General features: G+C 55.7%; 1 protein-coding gene across 1 annotated transcript; it reads left to right on the top strand.

Moving 5' to 3' along the window:
- Positions 1-8,955: 8,955 nt before the first annotated feature.
- SPBR_01633 (pig-p domain containing protein) lies at positions 8,956-10,515 on the top strand (the record flags this gene model as incomplete). The annotated part of the gene is made up of 1 exon (XM_040759943.1): positions 8,956-10,515. The coding sequence occupies one exon, from the start codon at positions 8,956-8,958 to the stop codon at positions 10,513-10,515; it is 1,560 nt and encodes a 519-aa protein (XP_040619886.1).
- Positions 10,516-10,730: the final 215 nt, after the last annotated feature.

Raw genomic sequence — 10,730 nt, 5'->3', positions numbered from 1 at the left:
GGTCGTGTCTCTCTCGAAGTCGGGCATACAGACAGGGGCGAAGTTGGGGGGAGGAGAGAAAGAGAAATGGTCGAGGTAGAAGAAAGTAGACGACGGAGAGGGCGGTGGCCAATTCGGAATCGAGACAATAGCTCGCAGAAAATGCGCCGGACAGGAAGAGCAAAGGACGAGTCGAATTCGCTATTGAGCAAGGTATAAGAAAGGAAGGGGCCTCTCTACTATGACGAGTTTGTCGAGAGAGATTGTTCGGTCGAAAGTGAGGAAGACGTGAGGAAGTGCGGAAGCGAGGACAATGTGACAATAGCGGCCTAGGCGGAGACCGGAGATCGAACAGAGAAATAGCGGGCGTCAAGACGAGTCGACGGTAGGAAGAATGCTGAAAGAGAGCTCGTATGGCGGAGTCGAGAAGCAAATCGTACGAAGAGAAACAACATGAAAGTCGTGAGGGTGGTTGGAGAGTAGAGAGTAGAGGTGGAGGAGCAGCAGAGGAAGTCGTGATGAAGAAAGCCGAGCGGTCGTCGAGAGGACTCGGGCAGGACGTTGTTGGGCTGGTTCGCTACTGGTCACTGGTCGTTGGTCGTTGGTGCAGCGCTCTTTCCTTCTAGGGGCAGTTGGGGACTTTGGTTGGCACTTTCCCCTTTCTCACCGGCGCCTTCCTCGGAACGGCGTGCAAAGAACACTAGAATTTGAGTGCACAGAGACGAGCAAATGAGAGAGAGGGCTTTCCCAGACTGGGTTTCATAGCATTGCTCCCAGGAAGGAACGATGCACAGCTGGTGGTGAGGAGGGGGAAAGAATAGAATGATGTCGAAACGGCCCAGGGAAGGCACGATTAGCAAGCGATGGGGGCTGGCTGCCAGGCGAGCCAGATGCACAGTGATTGATCCCAGGCGAAAAGCCGGCTTAGGCGAGGGAAAGGGTGGGAGACACAACAAGAGACACACACACCACCCATGGAGCACACAGCACAAACAGCACCGCAAGAGGCACGGAGCAATACACAGTACAAAGTACAAAGTACATGGGCAGAGTACGAGGACAGCGCGCTAGCTCAAGTAGAGTGACCCACTTTTGTCTTTCTCGGTACAGAAAGTGGAGGGCAGGGACGATGGGCGGATGGGAAGAGGAAAAGAAGCGCAGCAGGGGCAGGGCAGGCGCGCGGGATGGGGTCTGCTGGGCCGGTCACCGCCTGAGGAAGGCCCAGTGCGTCCGCTACACATTGATATGTCCCATTCCGGTAGGAGACAATATACGACCTTTGTACGAAGTAGCCACGAGACGAGTTGGCGCTCTAGAAGAGAGGCACCACGAACGCTGCGTTTTGGCAAGGTGTGGGCTACAGCGCGGTTGGTGGGCAAGAGGCGTAAGATTACTGTGTAAGATACGCTATCTTACAGGAAGAGGGTGAGCTGTACGCTGTTCCAGGAGCGCCACAATCTGCTGTAGCTAACTCATAGACAGACTTTAGTGGCGTTCGTGGAACAGTGTATCTTGGACGTTATCGGAAGGAGCGTACGACGCAAAAGGCGCTCATTGCCAGCGAATAACGGCGTCCGCAGAGCGAGACAGGAGGAAGGAGGGAGGGAGAAAGGCAACTTTCGGGCAGTATTACGGTACGTTGCACTTACCGCATTCGTACGTTGCCGGGGGGCCCAGGCTGGAGAGGGCTTAGCGGGCGTTGCAACAAGGCGCTATTGAAAGGCCGACGAAACTACGACGCATGGTCGGAAGTGTGGGAGGAGAAGAAGAAGGACGGCTGTAAACTGTAAACAGGGACGAGAACACAGCAGGAGCAGTGGGCAAGACTACCCAGGCGAGGGACCCTCCATAAATTAAAGAGGAGTTGAGAGAGCCGAAAGGCTCACGACGTGTGCCCTTTTGCCTTTTGCTGCTCCATATGTATGCACCATTTGTACGCACCATGTGCATGCACTCCAATTAGCATTTATATACACAATATACAATGGATCAAGCGGCAATATCCAGGTACCATAGATACTCCATCGTGACTGCAATTTATTCGATGAGCAGAGGGGACGTTGAGAGGGCGGTTTGATACTGAGTAATTCGTATGGAGTAGGTGCGGAGTACGACGTTCGTGCCTGCCCATAGTGGGCAGAATGAGGCACACACGAGCTATTTGGCTGGGTCGACCGGGGCCACGCCCCCGTTAGACAGCCGACGGGCCGGGTGGAGCACGTGTAGAGTACCTAGCGGGACCCATAAGGTACTTGTCAAATTGCAGGCGAAACGGCGACGGTATAAGTACCAATAGGCCCGGCCTGGGACAGGTACATAGGGCGAGCGGCACAGCACATTTTGTCTCCCACTGCCTCGCGGCCAGCAATCCACAGAACATGGGTACGTGTGGGCGTCATGAGGTCAAGAAAAGGAATCGGGGAACTGGGGGGAGGGGGGGGAGGGGGCAGGGCTGGCATACAAACGACAGAGTGATAAACGTTTAACCATAAAAAGAGGCGAAGAAGCGGTCGAGCGAGGAAAATTGCAAAGATGGTCAGTGGTCGCTGCGCTGCAGTCGTGACGAAGAACGACACTGCCGCAGAGAGATTGAGAATGGAAAAAGGGCGGCGAGGAGATGTTGCCGAAGAACGAGAAGAACGATCTTGACAAGACAGCCAAGACGACCTGCCGATCAATCAATGGCAAAGGTCCGACAACAGAGACATGTCTGCCAAATAGACGGGTACGAAACAGCAGAGGGCCGAAGTAGGGTCGAAGTGGCCAATAATCACGCACGGCCATCCGAGGCCGCATGATCTCGGTGCTTCCTTGTCATTTCTGTCTTTTGTACTCATACGGCGTTGCAGTATATTAAGATACCTATGACTTTGGTTCTCCTCTCTTCAACGTTCCTCCTTCCTGTTGGGGTGACTTGCGGCATGGCAGGACTGCTGTGAGAACATTGGGAGAACAAGGAAGAAAATACGCTTGCAGTCACGAAGGAGCAGCCGTCGTAAACTGGGGCGGTGAACGGAGTACGATTTACTCCGTCTGCCACAGCTCACGGACTTGCCGGCAGTCGTTGAGCGAAGAGTCACTGTGAACTACGTCGTATGACGCAGCAAAAGACTGCAATAAACAGCAAAAGACCGGCCAGGCGAGTGGGATGCGCGAAAATGCAGAGGTGTGACCTGCAGGGCAAATAGGCATGTGCTGTGTCCCGATTCGGACGCTGACATGCAAAAATGGCTGTGGGTTTTGCGAGTTGTGCGAGTTTTGCGAGTTTTGCGAGTTTGCGAATTATGCCAGCTCAATCCATTCTGCAGTTCCGATTTGAAGATTTGTCGTACGTATATATACAGCAGACACAAACACAATACACAAAGCACGACGTTGTCCATTTTGTCTCGTCTGTTGTGCTGATGTTGATGTGCTGTCACAAGTCAGTCCTGCGGCTTGTATGTCAGCCCGCCGTCCGCCTTGCCTTTTTTTGGCTTTTGCGCGGCTGCTACGGAACGGCTTTCTTCGCCGTGGCTCTTCAAGCTTCTTTTTCCTAGCCACACATTAAAACGACAAGGGTCTGTGGGCAACAACTAGATAAGGCAAGCGCCGTCGACGACCCTGATGACAAAAACAGTTGCAGAGGAAGCGAACTAGCGTCTGTACCTCCGGGCAACGTCTCAACGTCTGCGGGAGACCCATTGATCGGTCCCGCAGCAGTGGCGAGAATGGATGAGCTGGCGTGATGATGGAGAGAAGAAAATGAAACGTGCGGCGTCGAGTACATTACAGACGGAGGGAGCTCCCGCCGCCGGACGAACCAAGGGACAGGTCGCTGACGGCCATCCATGTCGGTGCCACATATTAATGCCTCGTCGGTTTCTCGATTGCGCATAGCGTGTTTGTGCTGCAGGTCAATGGTCGTGAACGCACAAAGTCTCTGCTTCCAAGGGGACCTTTCAGTCCGGCCTTTGTGTTCGTTTGCCAACAACTTGGCGTTGTTGCTCCCGTTTTACGACGTATTACTTCATCCGCACCTTGCTGCAGCACACACGTCGTATCTGAGTCTACGGAGCACACCAGGGCAGCCATCAAGAACAATGCTACTTCCCTGCATCCCTCGGAACAGACCGCATAGAAACGGAAGAACCTGTCTGCACGAGGAGGAGTAATCCGCAGCGAGTGGGTTACATGGCCGAGGACGGCCGAGGGGAAAGAGCACAAAAGGGAATTGAATTGATAATGCTGTACGAAAGGTACCCCGAAAACATGCGCGCACACAACTTGCTTTTGGTTTGCTTGACCAACGACCACTGCCAGCAGGGCTATCTACCATTCGTTTTAACCAGGGATGCCCAGTATACTGCTGTGCCGCAGTCGAATAACATACGCCGTGTCTTCCATAACGGGCGCCATGCAACAGATGTCGAGCAAGTTGGGCAAATTGGTTCAGCGGAACAGGGTCGGTTCGAGCACATGGCCAGCCCTGTGACGGCGACAAGTCCGTTTGGAACCAACAGCGGATTGTGACAGCGCCTCCTGGTTTCACCGATAGTACATCGGCTACGTCGTACTGGCAACAGTATGTTGTATGTCGACACTCAAACCAGCACAGGCTGTTTTGTGCAGTGTAATTACGGAGTAATTACTTCGTATTAGTATTGCGGCCAGGCCCAGTCTCCTGTCATTAGGGTCCTGTACGGGCGGGAAGGAACAACAGGCGACGGTGATCAGAAAAGGCAGGAGGCGTCTTGGGCCGTAGCGTAGCCTGTGTGCCTGTCTCCCAAAAAGGCAACAGGGTGATTTGCATGAGTCGATTGCAACTGAAACATTGCCAATACAGCCGCACCTGCTTTCCGGGACCAGGCTCCGTCCCAAGAAGAGAGATGGGTGAAAGCGAAAAGTAGAAGGAAATCGAAAAACGGGCCGTTCATCTGAAGAGTCCCGTAGGGGAAATTGACCAAAAGGGAGGAGCGACGCTGCAGAAAGGGAGCCAGAGAGAGGTGAGACAGACGCCGCAGACGACAGAGATGGACGACAGTGGCCAGCGGCCAGCGGTCGTGTTTCTCCCTCAGTGCAGAGCGTAATTTGCAGGATCTTAATTTGTACTCAAATCGAAAACTCTATTCGCAAACGACTGGATCCACGAGCTGGCGAGGCAAAGTTAGGAAAAGCTTTGTTTTCTTTTCCTCCCTCTCTGAATATCGCTGTGTCCCTTGTACCTGGCGACTCCATGAAGGGGCAGCATTTCTCAAATGACCCATAATGATCACCTGGCAGCTGCTGTGGCCTGTCGTACTCTCTGCACTTTGTGATATTTGACATAATTCATCACCGGTTTATATACGAGCTTCTCTTCAATAGCGCTCTAGCGCTCTTTCCCATTGTCCTCGCCTCACTCGGGTCTGCACCTGCCCGTGCTGCATTGGCGTTCCTCCTTTCGCTGTCCCTTGCGGATTTCCTATTTTGGCAGCCTCTCTCATTTTGCGCTTTCTCCTCGATCGTTCCTTCTCTGTCTTGTAACGCTGAGTGTACAGCCCTCTTGCCTGCCAGTTAAGTGGCAGCCTTTTCTCTGCATGTTGGTCTACAGCCTTGAACTGACAACAAGGCTGCAGTGCATTCTTCGACACGATGCTCGATATCGCCAAAGGACTGCCAAAGCATGAGAGATCCGAGGAAGAACGAAGCACGACGAGCTAACCGAACCAGGCGAGCCACACCACACGGATCCCGGCTCCATTTCCAGCCTTGTCTCGCAAAACTGACGCCAGCTCTGCCACACATATGGCCATACTCTGTCGACAGTTGGAGTCATAATCTTACGCCAAACGCCTGTCTGTCACAAAAAGGACAAAACAGCACAGTGCTGTCGGTGTTCGCCAGGCTCGCCCCTGCTGGGCGTCGCTGTAAGGAGGCTGAAGCCAGCCTTGAGAACAGCCTCCAAACCATGCCTGTCTTACCTCTTGGCATTTATTCTGCACGCAACAGACATTGCGCCTCACTCGGTTCATAATCGATGTTTGCCTCCTATTCTCCAGCCTTGGCCTTGACAGCTCCACAGGGCCAAGACTACAAAAAAAATACGCAAGATTGGCGAGGAACAAACATGGCTAGGCAAGACGCAATTTCGTACCAGAAAGTCAAGCTTGTCAAGGCGTTCCTTGTCAGGGCAAAGACTGAGATAAACAGACGTCGATACAATTTGACGAAAACTCAAAAAGACCTCGATACACTTTGACGAAAGCTCCACCCTCATTATTGCTTGGGCGCAGCCCTGTGCAAGCATGACCTGAGGAGTGGGCATCGATCAGGTCTGGCCTCGCGGGGGGCATGCTCCGTCCGCCTGGCCTTGTCTCAAAGAGGAATGCTTCCAGAGGGTCGTCTAGATTATTTTCGGGTCCCGTAAATGACAACACGAGGGAACGCCTGCCCAAAGCACTCGCTTTTCCTCTCCCTGCCGGGCCGACTCTGACATCTTACGTACATACGGAGCACGTCGTATACGTCGACAACTTAAGTCGTACGAATCTGACAGATTGCCGCTGAGTGAAAAGCACAACACACTCTCGCCACACTGGTACCGCACATCCTATACAGGGCGGGAATACCGTGTGCAGCGATCGAGTGTTATACGAGGCCCCATTGCGTTTTGCTGGGCTCCATACCAGAGCAGAACACGGACTTGATCTTATCGCGTCCATCGCTTGGTCAATGTGCAGAATGCCGATCGTACTTTGTACTCCCCAAAATGCACAAGTATTCTGGTGTCCGTTTTGCTTGGCTCGTCCCCGTCTCACCATGACACGAATTCCTTCTTTCTGTCCCTCGCCCCCGTTGTCCGTTTCAATGCTGGCAATGTGCTGAGAGACACGACGGCGAATTGCTCTGGTTGGCCCGCTCCCGGTCGACCTGGCCGACCCAGCTGACCTGTGGCCTGGTCGGGCTTGCTTGTGCTTGGTTGGCCAAACCTTGCCCAGTCAGGGCTGCAGACGACTCGTTCGAAACTTGTTTACGAAGACGTACGAGAGTGTGTCCAAACCTGAGTCGACAAGGCACACAAATACGACCTACACGATTGAGGTATGACGAAGAAGAGGTGGACAGACGGTCTGCGTACCACGAGAGTGTTCCTCTTCAGCTGGCTGCGGCAGGATCGTACGTGTAATTCGTCTCGGCGACAACCCAAGGCGAGCGAGAATACGAGTGGAAACCTTTGCTCACACAGTCACTCAATCACTCACTCACACGGCCATTTGCCCTCGATCTCTTGACCTGTCTCTGCACGTGGCTTGAACACGCTTGGTCTCGTGGATGCCGAAAACATAAAAGAGAAAACGAGACACGAAAACAGAACGAAAAGGGGGCCGCGTCTCAAAGAGGGAGCATGTCTCAGCTAACTGAATCAGCAAGAAAAGTCGCCAACAACATCCCACGTCGCGTCCGCTGGCTCGCAGTAAGATGCAGTACGCCGATCAGTGAGAGGGCAGGGCGCCTGTCAGCTTGCTCGTTGGGGAGACTCACCAGCAGAAAGACAGACTTCGGCCTGCCTGGCCAAATCGAGAAAAAGCGGCCGCGCCGCGCTTCAGTGGCCTCCCTGGAAGCAAGCAAGGAGAGGATGGCGGAGATGTTCTGTTGTGGGAGAGTCTCCATCCAAGTATTACGGAAGTACTCCGTCCGGAGTACATATCCCGCTGTACATGTAAGATGCGCTGCAAAGTACGAGTGTCTTGTTCCAGCAATCATGGATGGTGTGTGCTACGACAGCCAATCAGCCAATCCGGTCTACGATGCATACCAGCATGCCAATTGTTGGCAATAGTTTCTTGGTGAGACGCTTGCGTACAGAGTCCCGTCTTGAGGAATAACACTCTGTCCGAAGCATAAGAGCATAGGAGCAGGGACGACGCAAAGAGGCAGAGGCATCGGACGTGGAACCGTGTCAGAGAGTGATGGAAAGGATGAGGCGACTCTGCACATTAGACAAAACAAAAAGACAAGGCCAACGCAAGGGGCCAAGCTCAGGCTCAAACTCGCGCAAAGCAAAGATAAATCAACGTCTCCTCCTCCTTTGGGCCTGGTACGGCACGGCAGGGCCTGGCCGAGTTTGTGGGCTGGGCTGAGCTGGTCCATGTGAAACCGGACGACAGACAAGGCGAAGTACGGCATACGTCGTGCCACTGCCCACACATCGACCTGAACCCTCGAGGTTCTGATCCGAGTTGTATAATTCGTACTCAGTAAGATTACTCCGTAAAAACTACTGAAGAAAAAGCCACCCAGCAATGGACGCCAACACACTCAATCTACCCGGAACAAGGGCTGGCTCGGGATCGCCAAACGAAGTCGATCGCGTCTTTCTGCATCTTGCCTTGAATCTCGCTTGTGGGATGGGGTCTGGGACAGGAGGCAGGGCCAGGAGACAGGGGTTTGTGGTGAGTATTTACAGCTCATTACGAGGATATGCCAAAGTAAGTGTTATTGACTACCACAGTATGCATGAAAACGATGGTGCTGGCGGGCCTTTCAGCGGGAAGTGCCTTTTGCGCGCCCTAAAAGAAGGCCCAATTTACGAGGCTACAGGGCATTTCAGGCCATCACTCACTCTATTTCAGGCGGTTCTCAGACAACCTGGCACACATTACGACTCGCAAAGGCCCCGCCGTGCACTCCCTGGCCGTGTCCATCCACCAATCAACGCTCCTCGGACTAACCAACAGGGGAAGAAGTGTTAGCGCAGTTGAGCTAGCCTAGCCCCTAGCCCCCGGTAAGCGTTCCGTGACTGGACGAGATAGCCATTAGACATCGTCGAACATCACGAAAGCACAACGGGCCAACATCAAGCGCGACTCAAGCCAGCCGGCATCGCGTCCCCAACACACGACTGCAACCACTCCCCACGGCGGGCTCATCATCCCCGATCCTCCCTTCCATACCCGCTCTGCGAGATTGACGCCCCCGTATCTGAGACGGGCGTTGCGGCGGCGCTGACCCTCCATGGCCATCCCTTCGGAAGACGAGGACAAGCCGGCGTCGGATGCGCAATCGGCTGCCGCCGAGGAGTACGAGGGTGACGAGGGCGAGTCGTACCGCGGCGAGGAAGAGGACGACGACGACGAGTTTGACGAGTCGTTTGAGTTTGACGAGTTTGACGACGACGAGGAGGACGAGGAGGACGAGGAGGACGAGGACGGCGACGAGTTTGACGACGAGTACGATGCCGCCGACGACATTGACGGTGTCGGGCCTGACGGTGCGGCCGCAACGGGTGCCTCGGGCGGAGGGGGTGGCAGCGGGGAGGGTGCCTTTGACGACCCTGACGGCAGTGGTGGAGGTGGAGGCGGCGGCAGCGGCAGCGGCAGCTTCCGGCTGTTACGGCGCACACGGTCGGCCATTCGTTCCACGTCCTCGACGAGCGGGCCGCCTCCTCCGCCGCTGCAGCACAACTTTGCTCCGCCCTTCTACGGCCGGCCGCCCACGCCGCTGCCCCCCTCGCCGTCCTTGACGTCGCTGCTGCGGCCCTCGCGGCCCACGACCCCAGACGCGACCGACGACGAGCTCGAGCCCGTGCCGCGCGCTTCGCCGCAAGTGCCCACCTACGAGTACTACGGCTTTGTGCTGTACCTCTTTTCCAGTCTGGCCTTTCTCATCTACCTGCTCTGGAGCTACCTGCCGAGCCCCTTTTTGCACGCCCTCGGCATCTACTACTACCCCAACCGCTGGTGGAGCCTGGCCATTCCGAGTTTTCTCGTCATGACGTTTGTCTACATCTACGTGGCCCTCGCCGCCTACAACACCGAGATCCTGACGCTGCCGCTCGACAGCATCGAGGCCATTGTCGACGGGGCCGCCAAGATCGCGGCCGTGGACGAGGACGGCTGCGTCGTCATCGTTGGCGGGCCCGACGGCAAAATCGTCCAGGGCCGCGGCGCCACGGCCAGCAGTGCCAGCAAGAGCAGCGGCAACCGGCCCACGAGCAGCCGCAGCAGCCAGCCGCGGATGCAGCAGAAACCCGGCCAGCCCCAGCGGCAGCGGCCGCTGGAGCAACCCCCCTCGGAACAAAACCCACCACCGCCCGCACAGGCGCAAACCCACCGCCGCCAGAACCCCAGCCTCCACAACGCCGACACCATCGCGTCGTGGTCGGCGTCCAAGCCCTTTACGCACCAGCGCGAGCCCTCCTCGCCGTCGCCGCCGCTCGCCAAGGCCGTATGGCGCGACCGGTCTGCTAAGAACAGCCGCGACCGGAAGAGCAAGAGGACCAGCACGGCCGGAAGCACGGATGCGCCCAGCGGGGGTGGTGCGGGCGACGACGGCGGCAGCGTCGCAGGCGAGGACAGCGGGCTCACCATGGGCAGCCGGGGCCGTGGCTGGGGCGGTGCTCGGCCCGGCAGCCGTGGCAGCCGTGGCAGCGGATCTGGCCATCACGACGGCGCTGGCTGCAGCCATAGTGCTGCTCCACGCACCCCGGGCGACTGGAACCGGCTGTGGAACATCGGCACAGACGCCGTCATGGACATCCCACTGGCTGGCGTCTGCGAAGTCCTCTACGGGTGAAGCTCGCAGAAAAGGGAAGAAGCAACAGATGATACAGTGTAATTCGTAATAAGATACCCATTTACGTAATCAATCAATTTATGGCAAAAAGACATATATCGTAGCAGCACAATAAACGCTCTTGCATCCTTCCTTCTCGTTGAGTATTGTCGCCGGGTCGTGCTTTCCTTGGAAGCTCTCGACGCAAGTTACGAGGCAAGTGCCAACCACAGTTG

The sequence above is a fragment of the Sporothrix brasiliensis genome (genome assembly GCF_000820605.1).
Source record: "Sporothrix brasiliensis 5110 chromosome Unknown Cont18, whole genome shotgun sequence".
NCBI classification, from domain to species: Eukaryota; Fungi; Ascomycota; class Sordariomycetes; order Ophiostomatales; family Ophiostomataceae; genus Sporothrix; species Sporothrix brasiliensis.
The sequence above is the reverse complement of the archived record's forward strand: the minus strand, read 5'-3'. Positions and strand labels throughout refer to the sequence as shown.